The following is a 23656-nucleotide window of genomic DNA, read 5'->3' as shown; positions in this document are numbered from 1 at the left end:
CAAAAAATAATTTACATAAATTAAAGTAGTTGTTCAGTTTGAAAGTACAAAAATATAATAGTTAAACTTTGAAACAATATATTTTACATTGTGTAACATTCGTGTAACACTTACATTTTACATAATAATCACATGAAACTTAATAGTTGCGGTACTGTTATCAAATTTAGCATAACAAGTTGTATGTCAGACACTCAAATATTTACCGTCGGCCAGAAGTATTACTTCGTAATAAACAAAAGGTATATCGCCTAAACAGGTTATTGTTGAAGAAGCAATAAGGACTTAGTCAAATATGTACACCTTATCACTTCCGAGACTAAAATTCTTAGTATTAAAGTGTAAATTATTATCTCGGTGAATATTCCTCGGGCAGTATACAGAATAAAGCCGAGAAATATAAAGCTACTAGCGATCAAGGGGGTTAAAAAGGCCACATCGAAACAAATGTGAAATTGCGATATTGCTTTTTAGATGAATTGCTTCGATGTTCCCTTTTTAACCCCCCCAGGAGGACACCCAATACACGATTAACACTAGACATAATTTACCCGATACATTCCAGTCAAAGCCAAATCTGCTTATATGACACCCCAAACACTGTTCATTCTATTTCCCTGTATAATGTATCATAGGAATCACGGCTAACTCGCTAGACATTCCGCAATGTACGTGCAATATATTAGTAGGCGTTCCTCTACCGGCGCTATTATACAATTGTCCTTTTATAGACGGATAGTGACCTAAATCAAAAAGCAGGAAGATTACATTTTCAAGTACGTCACTATTCTTCTAAGAGTGCGATATTATAGTCTAGATATAAAAAAAATTCGTTATCAATACGAACACGCGATACGTGGACAGTATCCCACGTGCCTGCGGTAGGTGTAGGGACGGTGGTGCGTGGCAGCCGCGCTAGGGCGGTGCCAGCTAGTCGCTGGTGCCATACCCCCGCTAGGGCGGCGCCGGCTGGCCGCTGGTGCCACACCCGCGCTAGGGCGGTGCCAGCTGGCCGCTGGTGCCACACCCGCGCTAGGGCGGTGCCAGCTGGCCGCTGGTGCCACACCCGCGCTAGGGCGGTGCCAGCTGGCCGCTGGTGCCACACCCGCGCTAGGGCGGTGCCAGCTGGCCGCTGGTGCCACACCCGCGCTAGGGCGGTGCCAGCTGGCCGCTGGTGCCACACCCGCGCTAGGGCGGTGCCAGCGGCGGCCAGTGCGCCGTGTCGTGTGCCACGCGGTCCGCCGCCGCCGTCAGCTGGCCGCACGTGCCGCACACGTCGAGCTTATCGCCCAGATCCCGGCCCACCACGAGCTCCTGCTGCTTGCCTATATCCGGCAGCAGCGCCACTAGCTCCGGGAACACGCCGTCCAACTGAGCCCCCATCGCGCTCTTACAGTGCTGGTAGAACTCCTCGGCGCCGATGATATTGTCTCTAAAAGCCCGCGACGCGACCTTGAAGTCCTCGACGGCGGCGGCCCCGCCGAGCGCGGCCGCGAACTTGTTGACGAGCGCCCGGTTGCGCGCCTCGAAGGCCGGCGGCGGGATGTAGGCGTGCGGCGGCGCCGGGAACGTCTGCCCCGACGAGTTGGTGAACGTCATGCCATCGCACGGCGGCGGCCGCAGCACGCCGCTGAACCCGGGCGGCGCGTTGCCGACTGGCTTCCTCTCTTGGCAGGCTTTCTTGCCGGTCGCCGGCGCCGGCATCGCGTTTGCACTCTTCGAACTGAGCGGAGGATAATCTTTCGCCTTCAAAGCGAAGTCCCCGTTACCCCCGTTCCGCTTCTTATTGTTATCCGCGTTGAGGGAGTTCTCGTCGACGGTTTTGATCTTCCTGTCGATCTCGACCGCCGGCGCGTCGCTCACGGCCACGTTATACGCCTCCTTCATCTGGTTTTTAGTGAACTTGTCGGTAAAGCCGTTGACGTAGGTGGGCGTCGCCGGCTCGGAATTTTCTTTCTTGACGTTGTTCTGTTTTTTCTTTTCTTTTTTACTCAGTTTGGTCTCAGTCTGTATGGTCTGTATAGAAGCGGGCGGTGGCTGTGGCTGCGGTTGTGGTTGGGGAGTCTTCTTCTTGGATTTATTGTTGTTAGGCAGCGTGGGGAAGTCGGCTGCGGGGTTGAAGGCGGGCTCGCGGGGCTTCGGAGGAGGCTCGGCCTTTGCAGGTTTGGTCTTCGCCTTGTCCTTGAAATGAAATGAATATATTTGCAATAACTTGATAAAAATGAACTTTATATTGGGTAAAAGATATAGGTATTATAAAATGCTAATCTAGAAATGGATGCCAGCCTAAAATAATCAAAAACAATCTATTTTTTCTTTTTGACGTATTCTAAATAAGTTACAATAAGTGCGATCATTTGAGCACCATTATTGATTACGTTATTCTTGAGTAAAAAGACAACAAGGCATCACGCCTGTGTCCCCGAAGGGGTAAACGGAGCTGTATGATATATACACCAACTCCTCGCCAGCTATGTTCTTGTTCCCATGTAACAGGCGGCGAGCTTATTGCCTAACGAACAACTGTCATAAAATGCCGTTTTCTAGGAAGACAGCGTTAGTTCCGATTTTGCTCAAGTGACTAGAGATCCTTGTCACTTTAAAGACGTAAAACCGAATGTTCTTTTAAAATCCAAACTCACATTGTTGAACTATTGTCATAGAATAAGGAATACGTATAGAACGGCAACTCTCCGCTCCCCACCAGCGGCTAAGCTAAGCTAGATAGGTTTACCTCACCGCGCTTTGTCTTGGGCGTCGGACGTCACACACACAGATGCGCGTGTACGATAACGTCAATGTGTAGTGTCTGTGTAAAAAGGGTTTTTTTTCGTATGAAGTGTCCGGGGTGTGCTATTGTGTGGAAAGGCTGTAAGAGGCTTTAGTCGTATGGCATGTTCCACCTTGGACACGGTGATCCACTGCGGCGGCGCGGCGGGCGTGGTCGCCGCCGACAGCGCCGGAAACGCCTCCGAGCTCAGCTGCTGTTTCTTCGGCTGCGAGTTGGTATTGTTGCTCTTCAACGCCTGCATCTCTTGGCTATTTATCACCGCAACCTAAAAACGAATGGTAACATAAGAAAAGCTCACGACTATATCTCTATTAGGGTAGTCAGACGCACATTCATCACAAGATGAACCGAGAACCCACACCGAGCAAAAGGTAGTTTAAAATCTTGGGATTTTGTACATAAAAGTTGCCAATGCAAAAAATGGATAGGGGTGTTATTGATATCATTCAAAAAAGGATTCGTTAACTCATGATACTTAACCAAACCTGTCAAATGTTCAGATTAGCTAAGTGAGCCCAGTGAAAAACGGGATAACAGTAGGGAGATGATGACCTTAGAGGGTTGCACAGTGCCAGCGCCGATGCTGGGATGGTCGTCCTTGGCGACGCCGAGTGAGGGGAAGTCGTCGTCGTCGAGGTTGGCGCGGCGCGGCGCAGGGCGGTGGCCGCTGGTCTGCGTCAGGCGGAAGCTGCTGGCGCTCGCCGGCTGGCTGTGCAGCTGGATCGACACGCTCGGCTTTGCTGGGTGGCCGCGAGGAAAATATAAAATACATGAAGCATAAGAAAACCTCCATAGAAAATAAGATAAAATTTCAGTGGCCACCCATGACATGGCACAATACATTCAGCCCCCCCTATGGTCATAACACAATACATTCAGCACAGAGGCCGTTAAAGAAACCAATAGTATTAGGTAACTTCTTCTATCGTGTGGGTTGTGAGGTGGAGTACCAACCTCATCAACCATGGTGTCAGGGTTACTATTGAGCCGCCAAAGGCCCCTGACATGGCTCATGTAACGATTACTTACTCACATCATAAGTAGTAACCGGGACCAACGGCTTAACGTGCCTTCCAAAGCATGGATCATCTTACTTTTTGGACAATCAGGTGATCAGCCTGTAATGTCCTAACCGAACTAGGGATCACAAAGTGATTTTTGTGATATGTCCCCACCGGGATTCGAACCGAATCGTGAGCCCAACGCTCAACCACTGGACCACGGAGGCCGTAACTTATATTTAGGTAACTTACAGTTGCGCAGTATGGTGGCGGCGACCGGCGCAGCGGGACGGGGCGCGGGCGCGGCGGGCCGCGAAGGCCCCGGGGCTCCACCCAGCGTCGGGAAGTTCTTGTCCGTACGCGCCAGCCCATCCACGCCTGCACAATGTTATGTACTGACTGTTATCTGTGAGCCGTGGAAGCCCAGTTGGTACAACGCTTGACTCTCATTTTGAGGTCGCAGGTTCGAATCCAGCACAGGCCTAAACCAATGATTTTCAGAATTTGTTTTCGAATTCAAATTTGAATCATATATGACTATCACGTGCTCAGCGGTGAAGGAAAACATCGTGAGGAAATCCACATTCCCGAGAAATGCATTTCGGAGGTTTGTGACCTAAACTGGTTTGGAAGGTCAGACAGGCAGTTGCTTCTGTAAAAAACCGTATCTGTCAAATCTTTAGATTAGGTAAGCGGAGCCTATGAATACGGACTTTAAGGAAAGAATTTCCAAATAATAAAATGAAGCGGTGTCCGCAGGAATCAAGGCCTTCTTCTTCTATCGTGTGGGTTGTGAGGTGGATCACCTACCTCTTAAACCCTGGTGTCAGGGTTACTATTGAGCCGCCAAAGACCCTTGACATCAGTCATGTAACGACTACGTACTTACATCAGTAAGTAGTAACCGGGACCAACGGCTTAACGTGCCTTCCGAAGCACGGATCATTTTACTTTCGGACAATCTGGTGATCAGTCAGTAATGTCCTAACCAAACTAGGGACCACAAAGTAATTTTTGTGATATGTCCCCACCGGGAATCGAACCCGGGACCTCCGGATTGTGAGCTCAACGCTCAACCACTAGATCACGGAGGGCCTTAATGTCAAACAATAAAAATCGATATGCATGCATGCCAAAAGTCCTTATGTATTATTATATTAAGAAAAGCATGAATAACATAGACATGCATGAAAGACAATGTTAATAGTACCTGGTCCTGATCGGTCCTCTTTGTCTACTGCACATCGGACAAGCGTGAAGATGATAATTGTATTAGTTATACCGATCATCAACATCACCAGCCCATTAACGTCCCCACTGCTGGGGCACGGGCCTTCCCTATGGATGGATAGGGAGATCGGGCCTTAAACCACCACGCGGGCACAGTGCGGATTGGTGGTTATTAACGACTGCTAATGCAGCCGGGACCAACGGCTTAACGTGCCTTCCGAAGCACGGAGGAGCTCGAGATGAAAACTTTTTTTTTGTGGTCACCCATCCTATGACCAGCCTTTGCGAAAGTTGCTTAACTTCAACAATCGCAGACCGAGCGCGTTAACCGCTGCGCTACCGAGCTCCTCAGTTATAGTGGTATTCGCGTTATTTGAAAACGCAAATATACCCAAACTGTCTAACCGTATATTGGTGGATGTGATGTAGCAAAATGTTGATATGATCAACAAATATGTACTTGTGCAGAATAATGTAAACATTGGTGCTAATTCCTGTAAATACCATCTAATTTTATTTAAAGTTATATCTGTCATTATCTAATCCGCCGAAAAGGAAAGGGACGGGTAATCGACAAGCATAAAATTTATGGAACACACGTCAATTTTAAGCACAAATCTAAACCAACCGTCTAAAAATTTTACATCCGTCAATAACCCGACACAGTTAACTAGACAGCACGTCAAACGGATTGCATACCAGCGACGTACCTTTTGATTCGCCCGGGTTATTCATTCATTTACTCATTCTTCCTAAAATTAAGAGCTGTGAAGGCTGTGAATCATCCGTCCCTTTCCTTTTCGACGGATATGAAAATGACGGATATAACTTAAAATAAAATTAGGCGGTGTCTGCAGGAATCGGGGCCATTATGAATGACAACTACAAAACTAATGGCAGTGTTTAGGCCGTTTGGCTGCCGGAAAAATATTAACCTATTATGTTTGTGCAATATTGGTTAAAGTTTTTCCATTAGTCCGGTGCGCTGTCTCGCTCCGCTCACTGAATCGGAGCGGAGACGTGTACATCTCCAGAGCAGGTATCCGCTCCGCTCACTGAAGCGGAGCGGAGACGTGAACATTTCTAGAGCAGGTATTGACCAATTGATGTCGAAAACCATAAATCTTCAAAATGACGTATGCTTTTTCATTTATCAACCTCAAATTATTGGAAAACAATTGAAGCTTTTCTTTAATTACCACGTGGAAGAAAACAATGGTAGTGTCTTCTGTCTCGTTCTCGGGAGAGCGACAGAGAAGACGCTACATTGTTTTGTTGTGAAATAAGAAAGGATATTTATATATTGCGTTGTGACTTGTATTTAGTCTATTCCGCACGTCTCCGGTTCGCTCTGCTTCGGTGGAAATTAAACCTTATGGACTACTTCGTCAGTTCATACCGACGTATTTGACACGATGACGGTCATACCGGTTATAAAGTTAGTGTAGAAATATCTCAGATACTCCGTATCATTCCTGTACAGATACCTACTACATAGATGAAGTGTCGTACTCTCACAACTGTGCGTGTACGTTTGGCTACTAAAATCAGGGGTGGGGTCGCATCGGTGCGGGGCGGAATGTACTATTATTGTGTGTGTAAGTACCTTTGTAGGCGCGGCTGGGCGCCGGCATGAGCAGCGCATGCGCGGGCGGCGCGGCGGACAGGCGCGGGAACTGCTCGTCGGAGCGCGTGTCGATGCGCGCGGCCGCGGGCGGCGGGCTGCTGGGCTCGTGGCACTCGCGGTCGCGCTCGCGCTCGCGGTCACGATTGTCGCGGTCGCTGCGGGGACACGCTCTATTACTGTCTTTAGCTTTCTCTCTCTCTCTATTTAAGAGCTGCGCTCTTGTCGGTGGAGTAATCGCCACCATTTTCATTACTCCATAGATAGGGCGTGTAGAACGGTGGTTGCCCCAATCGCCTGCCGTTCCTTCCGTTCCGTGCCTTTAGCTTTATATAGCTTTTATTCTACAAAATTACAGCCATCAGAACTGGACACGTCGTGACGTCTCTTTTGCACTAGGCTGAATACTATATTTTTATCCAGCAATGGGTTATACGCAAATAAAAGAAATCGAAAAGTGGACTAGTATTGGGAAATTGATGTTATAGGATGTGGACGATAAGGGAAATAGATGTTTTGGGAGTTGGTTCATATAAAACTAAAGGTTTTAATCTGTTAAAACTCTTTGTTGTAATCTACAATAAGAACACCAATGTTTTTATATTGACTTGTGTATGTACTTTTTTGTCTTAGCAACAAAAACTGTCGCTACGAAATATACGCATTTACCAGTACGACCTACATTTTCTCTGCTATAACAATGTAATCAAGCTATATTCATTGAGGTGAGTTAGACACGGCAGGCTAGCGGGGCGCTAGTAAGTAGTAAGTAGGTACTAAGTGTTGTAGTGTAGGAGAAACGTCACGCTAAGTACGCTTGCTTTCGCGCCAAGCGTATATTAATTTAAAAAGTAAGTAAACAGAAAAGGCGGGAACGGAAGTGAGAATTACGCGGCGAGAAAAACAAATGAAGAACGGGGTTGGATTGGTTCCCCGACTTTTCTAGGAGACGTTGGTTGTGGATAGAATTACGATGGAAATTTATAAATAGTCGATAAAGTCACCCAATTACAGTGTTTTCTTGAAAATTCAGAAGGTCGGAGCCTAAGGTAGATGGAATAAAGATGCCTCCCTCTTTAAAAAGATTAAATAAGTAAAACGTACCGTGGCGCCGACCTCTGCACGACGGGATGCGGGGTAATGTTGAATTGTAGTTCTAAAGTCCGCGCCTGCCGCGCCGCGCCGCGCGTCATGCCGCGCCCGTGCACCGTCGCCTTATGTGCTGCAATCAATTACGTTTTATATGCATTGATACGCTAATGCTGGGGCGGAAAGGTTCTAGAATGGCGACCACGCGTCGGACCACGCTCAGTGGGAGGCCCTCTACACCGATCGTCGTGGAGATCCTTGGGGGAGGCCTATGCCCAGCAGTGGGCGTCGTACGGCTGATGATGATGATGCATTGATACGGTATGCCTCTACAGTCCATTTGAAAAAGAAGCAGTAATTGTCAACCTGCAGTAACGTTCGAGATAAAAAGTGATTCTAGACACACCGTCTAATTTTAAGTTATACCTGTCATTTTCTTATCCACCGAACAGGAAAGGGACTGGTAATCGACAGGCGTAAAATTTACGAAACACACATCAATTTTAGGCAGAAATTTAAACAACCCTCTCAAAATTTTACATTGGCCAATAACCCGACAGAATTAAGTTGACAGCACACCTCTAACGGGTTGCATACCAGCGAGATGCCTATTTTATTCGCCTAGGGTTTTCATTCATTCACTCGTTCATGGTAAAATTAACAGTTGTCAATCATCCGTCCCTTTCCTTTTCGGCGGATAAGAAAATGACAGGTATAACTTAAAGTAAAATTAGGAGGTGTCTGCAGGAATCGAGGCCACTGTTGACCCATAAATGTGTCCATACCTTTGAGATCGATTTCAGTCCTGAACACGGCAGTGAGATGATTCCCAGCACAGTCCCCTTCCTCACACAGATAATGATCAGTGCGAAAGTGGTGCGCAAGAGCAGCGTGGGTCGCGTAGTAGAGGTTGCGGCCGTCAGCGTCGCACAGGTGGCAGTATAAGTGCTCTTTGCGAAGGTGGCGGTATAGCTCGTCCGCATCCATGAAACGCTCCTCACAGAACTCGCAGAGGGGATGGCCTCTGAAAAGTTATTAAAGTCATTAATTGAGGCATAAATATGCTCAGCAGCCTCTGTTGTCTAGTGGTTAGAGCGTTAGGCACACGATCTGGAGGTCCGAGTTCGATTCCCGATGACATTGTCGAAATCGCTTTGTAAAACTGTCCTTTATATGGTAAAGAAATTGCAGGCTTGAATCATCTGATTATCCGAAAAAGTAAGGTGATTCCGTGCGTGCAGAGCACGTTAAGCCGTTGGTCCCGGCTATTAGCCGTAAAAACACCTGCACCAACCTACAGTGGAGCAGCGTGGTGGAATTTGCTCCATACTTCTCTGGTGATTGGGGGAAGGCCTGTGCCCAGCAGTGGAACGTGTATAAGCGTTTATGTTATGTTATGATTATGTAATGACCACAGATAGAGTGCGGCATACAAAAATACGATGAAAACTTCATGCTAACTTAACTATACATTCATATACAGCGGTATATAGATTCAATATAATCGTCATAAATTACGTCGGTACGGTTGTCGTCTTAGCATCTATAGCGCGTGGTGATTCGTAACGCGGTCGTGTTATACAAACCCACATGCTGCCAGTTCGTCGCTTAATGGCATACTACGGGCTGTCAGAGCATGGATCGCTATTTCTGCTCTAACTTTTCATCCCACTTTTTGAACGCTCACGTTCAATTTACGGTAGTTAGGTATCAATGGGGTTCTTCTTCTATCGTGTGGGTTGTGAGGTGGATTGCCTCGTCAAAACTGATTTGCCCTGACTCTCCTTGACTAAGCTAACACACTCACATTACGTGAAGATAAAACATGTAGTAAATAGTAGAGTGTGCAAAGACACGTGCTCTGTATGCGCGATAAAAATGTAACGGTTCAAGAAATCAGTAGGTCAACCACCTATACATTATATAAGTGACAGGTATGTAACCAGACATAAGTAGATTTTATTAACATTATCGCAAGGGCCTTTTCTCCATTTTTTATTATGAAATTCTAAAATCTTAAAGTTTTGCTACAGAGTGATGCTTAAGAAAATTACAACATTTCACAAATTACCTGTGAGAAGTATCATCGAGGTCTCCTTTCCGTCGATGGTGAGCCAGCTCTTGTCTCGTATAGCACTTCCTCTCATTGGTAAAAATCTGTAAATATAATACGAGTATTTGGAATGGATATGAAAACCATTTTCAAACTAAAATATCCATGTATAAGATTGACAATTGGGTAGTTTCCTAGTTCCAATATATGAAATTCTGATTACTAAATAAAGACAAATTTAAGGGTAACAAAAAACGTTTCATTTTTTTTAATAACTTTTTTTTGAACTTTAATAAAGAAAAATGTAGTAAGTGCGACATTTTGTCACGTTTCTTTATGAGGTCACAGGTTGCTTTTTCATACAAATTTCATAGTAATTTCGTGTATAACTGTCAAACTTCACAAATTATAAGTTGAACAGACGAACATAACGACGACGTATCGGAACGTAATGGTCACGTATTTCGTGTTGTAACGTTTAGTAGAAAGCTGATTTAACTAGTTGGAAACTACCCTATTCTCGGAATGGAAAATAATTTATTTTCTCGTTGTTTTTTGGTAACTAGCCCTCTCGCAGTACGGCCACCGCGCTGCACGTTTGGGCGTCGACCAATAACCGTACGACGTGTATCTACTGTAGCATTCGCTGCGTCTATTGGTCGAAGCCCTCGATATAATTCATGGCGGGTTGCAGTGCAGACCCCGCCATTATATCGAGGCTCTTGACCAATAGACGCAGCGAATGCTATCTACGTGGATAGATGTCGTGCGGCTATTGGTGAAAGCCGTCGATATAATTCGCGACGCGCATGGCGCGGTTGTCGTGCCGCGAAGGCTAGTTTTGGTAACAATCTTTAGTAAAACCATTCTGAGTAGAGAACTCAAAAAAGCCACAACCCTGTAAAGTGATATATCTCTTTCTCTTTTTTAAACCCCAAATTAGTATTGTTTTAAACAAAATTATATAATTAACCTTCAAGGGGGCGCGTGGTCTTTTGTAACGGGAGCGGGCGCGCGTAACCGAAAAGACGTTTGGGATGTATAAAGGAAATAAAGCACTAATTATTCAATAATTATTTATTTATTTGTACTTACATATAAATTATCATTGTACTTAAAGTATAATTTGTCAAAAAAAGTAATTAAAATTATGAAAAAATAAATTTGTAGCCTACTTAAAATTGGCGTGTGATGTCTTATATGTATAATAGGCCGCCTATTGTACTAATTCTATTTCTCTTTTGTTTTGTATTTTGTTTTTTCCTGTTTGTGCAATAAAGTATTTGTTATGTTATGTTATGTTATGTTATAATAATCCGAAAAGTGCTTGGATTTCCACCGCACCGGAACTAAAACAATTGCGATCTGTGGAATGGTGGGAGCGCCCCGAGCCACGGTTTATTCTTTGTTTTACTCCCAATGACATAGCGACAGGCTACTAAAAGTGACAAATAAATGTAATAGGGAATAATAATAATATGAACGAAAATGTACAAAGCGCGGTCGATTCGACTACGCGCGCCCGCTTAAAGGTTAAGTGAAAATTAATGGTTTATAATGACCCAATAAAGTATTTAGTCCATTGATTTATTACAATTGCTTTTTTATTGTGTCAACACACACAATAATTGCCTTGTTTTATATTTTTATTTAAAATAGATTATGCAATCAAAACCAGTAGGCAAGCACACAGAAAGAAATTTGATAAGTAGGAGAACAATGTAATGTCCTAAAGGCAGAATGCCATTGTTTATTGTACAGGGAATCCCCTGCCAACAATGAAAAAATGTTTAACTCATAAACTAAGAATGAGTTACACTTATTATGCTTCAGTAATAAAACTAATTTGTATGTTGTTGTAGCATTGCATAATTGAGTAATTGAGATGTAAACATTGGAAATATTAATAACTATTTATTAACTGCTTTATCTTTAATTAATGCTACTGAGTTTCTTTCAGCTAGTCCAAGGTTAGCTGGAAGAAATCCCAACTAGGGATAAGCTTGCCGATGCTTTATGTAAGGATGAATTATTATTATTATTATTGAGGATGAATTATATGTAGATTTCGTTTGTAGATAAAGAGTTAACAAACAAACAATGCCCTTGAGTTATATCCTAAACTAAAATGGAGAATAGTTGTTGAGTATAACTTACCTTCAAATGTTTAACACAGAGATCACAGAAGTATCGTTCATGGACTTTCCGCATGTGGTCACTCAGCATGCTGAACGTTCGGAAGGGTGCCAAATTATCACAGAGTTTACAACGGTTCTCTAGCAACTGCTCGTATGCCCGCTTTATCTCCTCACTGCAGAATCCAATCTTGAACTGCCTCTCAAAGAAGCGGTCCGTAAATATCCTGCTACGTAGCTCTTTGTACGGGTATACAGTGTCCGTAAACACAACCTGTGGATGATTAACATGGTTATTTATAACACCTAAAAACATTGTGACATAAAAAATATATTTTTCCCTGTTAAGCATAATTATCAAACAGCTTAAATTGTAAATAGTTTTATTGAGAAAAAATGAAACATATTATTAAAATTTTTAATTTCTTTTAATATAAAAAAATATATACCACCTCCACAACCGTGAGTAAAACTGTGAACTTATACTATATAAGTCAACAATAATCTTGAACTGAAACATTGCATAATAAATTGTAAACATGTTTTAACCCTAGTATACCTATATCAGAACATGAAATGGTTAGGTAGGTACCGAAGGGAATAAATGTAATCAGATGTTTACGGTGACTAAAAACTTACCCGTGAAAGAGCCTGTCGACATATCGGGCACTCATTCTGGAGACAGAGCACTCGCATACGAGTCGAACACTCGAAACATACGGGATGGTCACATTCCCCGACCGAGTAATACACGACATTCTTGAAACACACCACGCAAGTATTGTTATCATTCGACTGGGACTCGGCCATGGCTACCAACTAGACACGGGGATCTGAAAGCAAGAGCACCTGGATATTCTCCCTCAATACCTACATCGTCTAATTATGGTATAATTTAGAAATAAATACCGTTTTATACCTACGTAAGAGAAAAGGAAGGACGAACGAGAATTTCTCAGCGCTGAAAATGACAGATGTAAATAGAGTGCCACACACAGTACTTATTATCGAGTAACACGTACCGCTACTCGGCTACCGTAGCAGTTACTGTATTTAAATATTTCATAAAATGTTCTTTTATGTTTTTTTTAATCAAATGTATTGACTCGTATAACTATTTATATTTGAATCATTATAATTATCAGATAATTAGTCTAGATTGTAAACACACGCAAGGTACATTTAACAAAAATATAGAAAAAAATAATTGTTTATCAACAAATGGAAAAATATGATTTATTGGCATGGATCATGATCATGACTAATTTAAGAGTCACGTTCTTGTTGGTGTAACATTCTCCATTCTTGTCTATCAAAGGCCAATTCCTTTACTTCCTTATAAGACACGACGTTCACCTTCTCTCATATCATAAAATAAAATTTGAATAAACCGTATCCCAAAAGATTTTTTATTTTTGGTTTCTCTATCTCTCACTCATCTGAGCTCTTTGTCTGAGCTCATCTCTAACATTCATAGACAAGCAACCATAGAGTTATTCTATTTATGGAGTTCGTTTCATTCATTGTCCTTTATCTTGAGTCTGGTTTCGTTAGGCTCCTTAACAATCTTCATAAACAATAATTTTGTGTCAAAATCAGTTTCAAATCTGACGACGGTTTACAGTTTGAAATTTTGAATTTCAAGACAAGTGCGTTTTACAAAGAAAAACTATGTTTACAGTTGATAATGTGAGAGTTTTCAGTGCGTGAAAATATTAAGAGTTGTGATTGTGCTCATATATCCATGTTGCAATCATGTACTTCGAGGTGAGTATTATATAAATAATCTAATCTAACAATATTACGACTGTCTGTTATTTTGTTTTTTGTTAATGCAGCATTAACATTGTTGTTTCTATCCGTTCAGATCGAAAATACTCCGGAGCACATTCGAAGGGCTCGTCATACAGAAGTAGTGCAGAAAATTTCGCCTAAAGAAGAATGCCCACGTCTGGTGTTAGCTCCATTTTCTAGGCCACCTCAAGTTGTTTTTGAAAATGTACTCATCGGATCAACTTGTGAAAGAAATTTGGAAGTGTTTAATCCTTCCAAACAAGTTCAACAGGTACATTAATTCATAAAATTACATCATCTTTTGTATAGAAATAAGATTGCTAATAAGTTTTTATGATTAAAAAAAACCGTTAATTTGCTTGTTTTCACAGATCACTCTTGGCAAAGCTTTACCACCTGGCCTCATCATCCACTTGCCGGGAGAATGGCTAGAACTGGAGCCAGAGACATGCTACTATCTGACATTGACTTGGTCACCCATGCAGCCTACTGCCCTGCGTGACACCATCCGCTTTATCAACGAGAACCGAGGCAGATATGATGTCATAGTGGTCCTCAAGTCTGCTATGGTATGCAAATCTATTTTTTATGATTATTAGATAAAAGAGACGACTAATCCCAATAAGAATACTTTTTCTTTTAACCAGAGATCCTAAAAATGTAAACTGTATACATAAGCTGTGGATAATGTAGTTGGTTGCATGTTATGATAAATTTTGCATTAAGCTATTGCAATTTGTAACATTATAATATGTAGTAGCTGTTTGTTATCCCAAATAAAAAATAAATAAAATGATGGCTGTGTGGCCAGTATACTAACTTAGTTTATTAAATTAGAAATTAAAAATTATATAACTTGATTTTTCTTATCAGATATTTTTCTACTAGGCTACCTGAGTTTATTTTTAATTATTTCAAATTGTTCAATTGCTTCTATGCTGTTCTGGGAGCATATAAAAAACATAGAACACGTTCAGCTGCTTCTCTTCCCGGGCATGTCGTAAAAACCGACAGAGGGATTGTGTCCTCTAACATGATGGACTAATGTTATGGGCGATAGGCTGATCCCTTATCACCATAAGGTTCATCATATCCATCTTTGGAATTCGTATCAACAGTGGCTGCAAGTTGTCTTTGATTACTTGTGGCTCTGCCCACCCCATTAGGGATTACGGGCGTGAGTTTATGTATGTATGTATGTATTTCAAATTGTAATAGTTTGTATTTTGCGTGTTACAGAATGTAAAAGGGAAAGGGAAAACAAATCAGCCCAAAGGTTTCAGAGTCTCTCCAGGTAAGATGAAAAAGAAAAGTGGGAAAAGGTCTCCAGTGGCCATCTACAAAAAGAAATCTGAAGTCATTTTTAACACCACTAAAGTCAAGAAAACTGTAGTACACTCCACTCAGTACAATGTTCTGAAACCATCCAACAAAGAAAACATACCTTCCTTCAATGATTACTCCATGGAGTCACAACACCCTGACAAGTGTCCATTTGATTCCCCAACCAGCATAGACTTCAACTTTGATACATCTGAAATATTTTCTAATATGAGAAAAACTAACACTGATAACATTCTCCAAAGTACTTACGAGAAACCATACAATAATAAAGTAGCAGTTCCTCTGGCTCCACACAATGTCTTGAAACCATCTAACAAGCTAAACTATGATATGTCTGCATCTGAGTTATTTGATAATCTCACTTTCACACCCCTCAAGACTAATGAAACAAGGGATAAATTGGAGAAAGGGCCAAAAATTATTCTCAGTATGAATTCTGATAGTGAACTTGATGATAGTTTAGATGTAAAAACTTCCAACAACGAAAATGAAACCCATTCGATAATTTGCATAACATCTGCTCAGCTCCCAAACAAGTGGCTCACTGTGAACCATCAACAAGCAGGTATTCAATACATTGAAACTCCAACTGTCCAAAATAAAAAGATACCCAATACGTCATCACCTAAAGAGATGAACAGTCCCAATTTTTCTATGAATACTGAGTTGTCCCGCATTAGCGACTTATCCTTCTTTCCGCAAAGATTTTCTACAGAGAGGAAGATAATCCCTAAAGTGAACAATGAAACTCAAGAGATTTTTGATGATGCAAATGCTAAGTTAAACTCTGATACATACACGAAAGACTCGCCCAATACTCCATTAGATTTCAAAGTAAACCTGATGTATGGAGAGACAAGACCACCCCATTTTTTCATGAAAGAGCAACCTAAAATGTGCAGACAAGCTTTGTTCCGAGAATCACAGCAGTACAGAGAACATTATGAAAAGACCTATTTGAATCCATCGGATATTAACGTCTGGAACAGAGATGTGAGGTTTGACGCCAAATCGCCCCCGCGGTCCATTACTCCTCCTCTTCAGTCAATACCAGAAGAGAGCACATATCTTTGTGATACCCAAGTGCTGGATAAAACTGATAAACAAATGTCGACATTTTCACTTCCACTCAATCGTACATTTGATAAAGTGCCAGATAGAAACTCATTATCTACAAGCACCAAACAAACATGGTCCAAAAAATCTGTTCGAGCTGAGCCTGAACTCTGGAAGATACCAACAGCTCCTCCAAGAAAGTCTTTAAAACCCAAATCTAGCATTAGTGGCAAAGAATCTTTGGGTGGAAAACTGAGCAACAAAGACTCTTTGGGTGGAAAATTGACTACTACTTTTGATAACAATAAAAGTATTAATCAAAACATTTCACTCAATCAAGTGGGTAATGTTTACTCTCAATCAGCTACAGTGGACCCATTTCTTTCCGTCTCTTATTTCTATGATGAAGAAGCTGTGCACAAGTTTGAAGCTGAGTTTAAGAGGTGGCTTAACTACATACTAACACCGCCGGCTGATTTAGACAGCAATGTAGAGCAGAAGATAGATGTTGGGAAGGCTTGGATCGAAAATAGAAATAAGGAAGTCCCTGCAGCACCAACTAGGGAGCAAGTTTGCAGCAACTACCACAACAGTCACAGGCTCGACAGTCTGCGCAGATCGGCACGCGCATTACTAATGAACCCAGAAATCGCTACGGTCTTCCAAAAGCTAAATTTGCAGATAGAAAAGAAGTTGATAGCTATTCGAACTGATCGAAATCTACATTTAGATGTGGGATTGCAAAAGGCCATAATGGAATTATTGTTGTCATACAATCCTTTGTGGCTCCGCATTGGCTTGGAAGCTATTTACGGCCTCGTTCTGCCTCTCAAATCAAACAGTGACATAGAAGGGCTTACTGTTTTCATTATTCAAAGGATGTTCAAAAATCCTCATTTGAAAAACAAACATTCCAAATCTACTGCTCCAAACATGCTATTGCCGGCATACATGGAAGCCATAAAGAAGTTTACCTTGAAAAAGTTTTTCATGCTTGTATTCTTTTTGGATCAAGCGAAACAAAAGAAACTAATATCACACGATCCTTGTTTGTTCTGTAGAAACGCAGTCTGCAAGGAAAGCCGGGAAATTATTATCAGATTCACGAGAGAATTGATTGCAGGCATCGGCGACATCACGAAGCATTTGCGACCTTTAGGTTACGTCGTCAGCCACAAACAATCATATCTCGATGAATACAAATATGCTGTGCATAACATTGCTTTGGATATTAGAGATGGCGTGCGGCTCACAAAAGTCATGGAGATAATTTTGATGAAAAATGGGCTGCTGAATCAACTGCGAACACCGCCTATTTCGCGGTTGCAAAAGATTCACAATGTACAAGTTGCTCTGACTGCACTGAAGGAAGCCAACTTCGTAATAGTTGGGGACATAAGTGCACAAGATATAGCTGACGGTCACAGAGAGAAAACCCTTTCTCTTCTCTGGCAATTGATTCATGTTCTCAGAGCCCCATTGTTCGAGAAAGCAGCAAACGTTATACAGATATGGTGGAGAAAGAAATATGAAGTTATTGTGGAAAAGCGGAAAGAGGAAGAAAAGAATCGTATGAGGCTGAACAATGCTGCAAGTATCATTCAATATTGGTGGCGAAGGATTCAGTACAATCGCCTAGTAGAATGGCAGATGCAGCAAGTTACTACTGCTACAGTAGTGTTCCAGAAGTACACTCGAAAGTGGATTTATCGCAACCGCTTTATAAAAATGAAGAGAAGTGTTTTGAAAATAGAAGAATGGTACATATCAGTGAAGAAAATTAAGGAAGCAAAGATGACTCTCGAAGTATTAAAAGCCCAAAGGGAAGAACTACGACAGAAGTCAGCCACAATTTTGCAGAGTCATGTCAGGCGCTGGTTGTGTATGAAACAATATCAAACAAAAGTCAAAAAGATTGTACTGATTCAAAGCATAATCCGTTGTTTCATTCTTAGAAAATATTACATGCAGCTGAACAAATCTGTTACGTTTATTCAAAAACTGTACAGAGGCAAGTTAATGATGAAACAGGCGATGCAAGAGTTTAATAAAAAAAGGCATGCAGCTGTTGTAATTCAAAGCTATTACAGAATGATACAAGAACGCAGAATGTTCCGCCAACTTAAGAAGTCCGTCAGGAACGTCGAAGAACGTTATATCGCTCTCTTAAGTATGAGGACTCAAGTAACGAAATATGAACAAATACAACGGAGCGTAGTTTTGATACAGTCATATTATAGGGGAGTTAGGAGTCGGAAAGAATATATCAGGCGAAGGAATTTAATTCTAATGTTACAAAGAAGGATCAGAGCTCATGTTCTTATGATAAAACAGAAAGAGTATTACATTCAAATAAGAAACGCTGCCATAACGTTACAGAAGCATGTACGGTCGTACCTCGCGATGAAAAAAGCAAAGCAAAGTTATGTCGCTTTACGCAAATCGACAATTTCGATTCAGCGTCGATACCGGGCACAACAATTGATGAAAGCACAGAGAAATGACTACAACAAATTGCGTAATGCTGCGATAACTATTCAGACATATTACAGGGGACTTATAGCTACTCGCCGAGAAAGGCATTATTTCTTGCGAGTTAAGAATGCTGCTGTTATCATTCAGAGACGTTATAAAGCTCAGACTTTGATGAAACTTAACAAGGAAACGTATAACAGATTGCGTACGGCTGTGATCGCGATACAACAGCGTTATAGAGCTCAATTGCTAATGAAGGAGGAACGATCTAGATATCTAAAGCTGAAATCGTCTTGCACAACTATTCAAAATGCATACAGAGCTTACGTACTGGGTCGACAACAGAGACAACGTTTCGTCACACAAAAACAAGCTGCTATCACGATTCAACGGTGGATTAGAAGTTGTAAGAAAGGAAAAGAAGTTAAAAGAGAATACGAGCAAACAAAACAAGCTTGTGTAACTATCCAGAGAATCTATAGAGCTTATATTATTAGCAGAAAACAAAGACAGGAATTCTTAAAAATCAAAACAGCTACAGTACGCATACAAAACTATTACAGATCTTACATTGAAATGAAAATGGTTAGAAACCAGTTTATTCAACTTAAAACTTCGACAGTCGCAATCCAAAGATACTACAAATCATATCTGGAAATGCGAAATCAAAGGACTCAGTATCTGCAAATGAAATCAGCAGCTCAGCTCATCCAGAAGTATTTCAGGCGCTATAGAGAAAGTAAGAGGATTCGAAAAGAATACTGCATTTTTAGAAAAACTACTATTCTTATTCAAAGAAGATATAGAAGTATTTGCACAATGAGAACAGAAAGAAAATGGTTTTTGACGCTGAAGCGTTCGGTTGTAACAATCCAAGAAAGATACAGGGCATTGCTCACGATGCGAACACAGAGACAATCTTATCTAAAGACGCGGTCAGCCGCTATAACCATTCAAACTAGATTCAGAGCACAGCGTCTTATGAAGGAAGAACGATCCAAATACATGACGACTTTAAATTCATGTATTTTAATTCAAAGAATTTACAGAGCGTATTTAGCCGGTAAAAGGCAAAGGGAGGAATACTACGCATTAAAGAAATCAGCTGTAATCTTACAGCAAAAATACAGAGCGTTGCTTGCTATGCGGAAAGAAAGAAAAGTATATTTGACCACTCATATAGCGATAGTCAACATCCAAAGAAGATTCAGAGCCCGCGCTCTAATGATAAAGGAAAAGACAAAGTTCCAAAAAATCTTAAGTGCTACTGTTACTATCCAAAGTGCTTACAGAGCTTACGTAAATGGTAAAAGACAACGGCAGGAATATTTAAGAACTAAAGTCGCGATTGTTACAATCCAAACATGGTTCAGATGTGTTTTGGAATGTAGGAAAACGCGTTACGAATATTCAAGACTGAGAAATAGTGTTTTATACGTACAAAGGCAATTTAGAGCCAACAAGCTCGCTCGGGATATTCGTCGCTATGAAGCTGCTAAGAAAATTCAGACATGGTTCCGCTCGTTGCAAAAACGCAACGAATGTCGCAATCAGTTTTTGAAATTGAGAGCCAGCGCTATAATTGTACAAACTGTATTCCGAAGGTACATCCAGCAAAAGCGGTACATTGCTACTAAAAATGCTATTTTAACCATACAAAGATTCTACCGCTCATATAAGGTTAGTGTTGAGGAGAGACAAAAATACATACGCGTAAGAACTTCAGTAATAAAATTACAGTCTCATGTGAGAACTTTCATTCAAAGAAAACGTTATTTGAGGATATGTTCAGCCGTAACTACAATACAAGCTGCATATAGATTGAAAAAACAAAGAGATTTAATGAAAATTCGCAGAGAAGCGGCCGCTATATGCATTCAGAAGAATTTCAGAAGATATCTTGTACAGACATGGTATCAGAACTATCGAAAAAAAATTTTGTATTTGCAAAAGGTATGGCGTGGGAAGTTAGTGACGAGACTGCTGCGTTGCGAATATCTGCAAAAAAGAAGAGTAATAGTAAAACTTCAAGCCGCAATAAGAGGATATTTGGTTCGCCGACACGTCCAGTGCAAGAAGGCAGACATTCAAAAGACGAGAGAGGAACAAAAGCGTCATTGGGCGGCGTCGGTCATTCAGGTGAGCAGACAGTTTTAAGTGACTATTTTAAATACATTAGCTTATTTTTTTTACTTTAAAATTTGAATTGACCTGAAAATTCAATCGTATTTTAGGCTCATTACCGTGGCCACAAAGTTCGCATAAGCGTGACCGCTGATCGACGCGTGGCGGACCTCCGAAGAAGATGGCGAGAAGGAGCACTGAAATCGACGCAAGAGTCTCTAAAGGAGCGTAATGAGGAGGCGATGGAGGTGCTGCGCAATATGTCTGACATCGAAACTGTCATAAGGGCATTCCGGTCTTTAGGTAAGTTGAAATTATATTATCAGCTCACGACTTTATCCCAATTGGGGTAGTCAGAGATACATCCATCGTAAGGTGAACTAAGTACCCACACTCTGTTAGACCAACATGGTAGGTGTTGAGCCGTATCGCAGTCTATGCTGGTCGAGCCAACTGCGTTCGTTTCTTTTTAAACTATTTTTTTTCGAGGCTTGAGCCACTCATGGTGGTTATGCCAGGCTCATAGTTTACAGCGTTTAATGAAAAGTGCGCTCGGAGGAGCTCGGTGGCGCAGCGGTGAACGCGCACGGTCTGCGATTGTTGAAGTTAAGCAACTTTCGCAAAGGCCGGTCATAGGATGGGTGACCACAATAAAAAAAGTTTTCATCTCGAGCTCCTCCGTGCTTCGGAAGGCACGTTAAGCCGTTGGTCCCGGCTGCATTAGCAGTCGTTAATAACCACCAATCCGCACTGGGCCCGCGTGGTGGTTTAAGGCCCGTTCTCCCTATCCATCCATAGGGAAGGCCCGTGCCCCAGCAGTGGGGACGTTAATGGGCTGATGATGATGATGATGAATGAAAAGTGCACTTAAGATAAATGAATAACTCATTGGTGCAAGTCCAGTAGAAAATATAATGAAATGGAAATTGGAATAGCTCTTCAGCCTATAATCAATGTCGTTATTTACAGAGCTGCTGACTGAAGTTTTCCCAATGATGTACAACAATAATGCGTCGTCAATAGTTCGTCGAGTTTATATCTACATGTCCGTGACAAATCGCTCGATCTCCAGTATAGAAGTGTTGAAGTCCGCTGCGTCTCTGCTTGTCAACTTGACTCGTTATAGAGTTACTGGACCGAAAATATACGCGGTAAGTTCCAGCAGTTAACAACAAATTATACATTTGAATTTAGAAAAGGAAGCAATGCAGTGAAAGCCATTTGTACATACATAAGTTTAAGCTATTTCTTTACAAGTATTTAGTTTTTCTATGTATCTCTAGTTAACTTCTTTATACTTAGTGACTGACAGGAGGTTTTCCCTTTAACTAACTACCCCGAAAGTATATCCCTACGTAAATCCGTTACTTGTTAATATTGACTTTGGTAATTAATGGTTAATTAATTAACGATTATGTGCCCAGTTACACAAATCTAGTAAAGTATCGTTTGCAATTAGGAAATGTACAGGCTTTGGATATTTTGTATGTAAGTAAAACTAAACTGGTTATGTTATTTACAGAGAGAACGTATCCCGCCAATACTGAAGTTCATGTGGCGTTTCAGCAACAGTGAAACACTATTGTTCTGCATTTTGTGCACTTATCTGTGGCTCTTCTCTAAATACGACGGCATTAGAGAGGTACAGCTTTTTATGTCTCTCTGTGATTGTAAAAACATAAATACTATCTCTGAGTGATGTTTAACATTTAAATACTTTTCCAGGACTTGACTGAGTTCCTGAATATTCCCGAAAACCAGAAAATGTTGGCGACTATAAAAAGCAACGTAGAGCGCACGAAGAGAATGGCCAATAATGCAAGGAACAAATTCCATACTCCACAAACCTCGAAAGTCTCTCAAACTGGAAGACTATCTATGAACTACAGTATATGCTCCAACAAAAATGATAGCTTTATTATGCCCGCTCTTGAACCTGACTATGGAATCACCCGGGTTGACAAACCTCGATATTTTGAGGATGCAAATCAAGCCATCACTTGCCTGTTCCATACTTACAATTTATAAGTCATACACTAATGTTGTATGTTAGGTTGTGGATTTTTGTTTCGATATTGCTTTGGGATTAACTTTTGCACTGACTAATTATTATTATAATCTTTTTATTATTAATATTATTGTTAGTTTAACGTTTGTATTATTTTTTTATGGTTCTTATCATGTATGAAATTCAAATTGTGTGCCATTTGATTATCGATCTAGTGTTGCCCAACCAAAATAAGTATGACGGCGAACTTTTTTTTTGTCTATGGTAATGTGACAATGACACTGACAGATGACTAAGAACTTTTAGGTTAAGCATGTTTATCGTTTATTTATCGCAAGATGTATAAATAGTAATTACTCGCTGGTAAAATAACCTACGAAATATCATGGATGAATTTGTGAACTATTTGCTGCTGTTATTAATCATTTTGCCAGTGATATTGTTCATGCACTTGTGGGCCGGCATTGGATGGGAGCTGTTTGTCAACAACTAATGATTCTATCACACCTATGTCCTGTTTAGTTTCAAGCTAAATGTTTTATAAGACTTCTTAGTTATAAAGATATTTCTAATTATGGAGACTACTGCAAGGCACTCTTCATCTAGTTTATAACAATTATGTTAATCTGCTTTGCAATATGTTACTTATTATAATAACACTGTGTTGGAATTAAACAGTTTAAACGTGATAAACTCTTTTATTTCTGATATAATTGAGCTGACTTATAAACACTTAGTTATATTCTACTTAATTATAAGTTATCATATCACATAAGGTCATAGCTTTTAATATCAATTTATAAAAATGAAAAACAGGTATATTATCATTTCATAAAATCTTCATAAGTTAATAAATAAATGTATAAAGCTGTTCAAAAGTTTGCCTATAGTAATATGTATCACCAGCTTCAACTTCATAATTTCTTTGGTTG

At 41.0% G+C, this 23656-nt stretch overlaps 2 protein-coding genes across 5 annotated transcripts; one reads left to right on the top strand and one right to left on the bottom strand.

Annotated features, from left to right (window-relative positions):
• Nucleotides 1-61: 61 nt before the first annotated feature.
• Nucleotides 62-12945, bottom strand: LOC126368863 (E3 ubiquitin-protein ligase ZNF598). Of its 4 annotated transcripts, none has more exons than XM_050013058.1 (11): nt 12847-12945; nt 12563-12756; nt 11946-12197; nt 9807-9892; nt 8521-8759; nt 7751-7868; nt 6629-6819; nt 4045-4170; nt 3344-3531; nt 2904-3056; nt 62-2181 (listed from the first exon to the last, which is right to left on the bottom strand). In XM_050013058.1, the coding sequence occupies exons 2-11, from the start codon at nt 12731-12733 to the stop codon at nt 1189-1191; spliced, it is 2517 nt and encodes an 838-aa protein (XP_049869015.1). In that variant the 5' UTR covers nt 12734-12756; nt 12847-12945; the 3' UTR covers nt 62-1188. The 4 variants fall into 4 exon arrangements, with proteins under 4 accessions (XP_049869015.1, XP_049869014.1, XP_049869017.1 ...); XM_050013057.1 differs by having other exon boundaries at nt 12843-12907; XM_050013060.1 differs by having other exon boundaries at nt 6629-6804; nt 12843-12907.
• A 605-nt stretch (nt 12946-13550) lies between these two features.
• On the top strand, nt 13551-23417 carry LOC126368833 (protein abnormal spindle). The gene is made up of 8 exons (XM_050012994.1): nt 13551-13690; nt 13791-13988; nt 14089-14286; nt 14957-20731; nt 20827-21019; nt 21686-21867; nt 22239-22358; nt 22442-23417. The coding sequence occupies exons 1-8, from the start codon at nt 13679-13681 to the stop codon at nt 22742-22744; spliced, it is 6981 nt and encodes a 2326-aa protein (XP_049868951.1). The 5' UTR covers nt 13551-13678; the 3' UTR covers nt 22745-23417.
• Nucleotides 23418-23656: the final 239 nt, after the last annotated feature.

Source organism: Pectinophora gossypiella, chromosome 8 (assembly GCF_024362695.1).
Source record: "Pectinophora gossypiella chromosome 8, ilPecGoss1.1, whole genome shotgun sequence".
NCBI lineage: Eukaryota > Metazoa > Arthropoda > Insecta > Lepidoptera > Gelechiidae > Pectinophora > Pectinophora gossypiella.
The sequence above is the reverse complement of the archived record's forward strand: the minus strand, read 5'-3'. Positions and strand labels throughout refer to the sequence as shown.

What these genes read in the sequence shown, in the direction of transcription:
- LOC126368863 (XM_050013058.1), bottom strand. Translation starts at nt 12,733, where the DNA reads ATGGCCGAGTCCCAGTCGAATGATAACAATACTTGCGTGGTGTGTTTC. An exon ending in GTCGACAGGCTCTTTCACGG is followed by an intron (nt 12,198 to 12,562) that starts GTAAGTTTTTAG and finishes AATCATCCACAG; the next exon opens with GTTGTGTTTACGGACACTGT. An exon ending in GTGCAGAGGTCGGCGCCACG is followed by an intron (nt 6,820 to 7,750) that starts GTACGTTTTACT and finishes AGACAGTAATAG; the next exon opens with AGCGTGTCCCCGCAGCGACC.
- LOC126368833 (XM_050012994.1), top strand. An exon ending in AAGGGCATTCCGGTCTTTAG is followed by an intron (nt 21,020 to 21,685) that starts GTAAGTTGAAAT and finishes CGTTATTTACAG; the next exon opens with AGCTGCTGACTGAAGTTTTC. An exon ending in CTGGACCGAAAATATACGCG is followed by an intron (nt 21,868 to 22,238) that starts GTAAGTTCCAGC and finishes TGTTATTTACAG; the next exon opens with AGAGAACGTATCCCGCCAAT.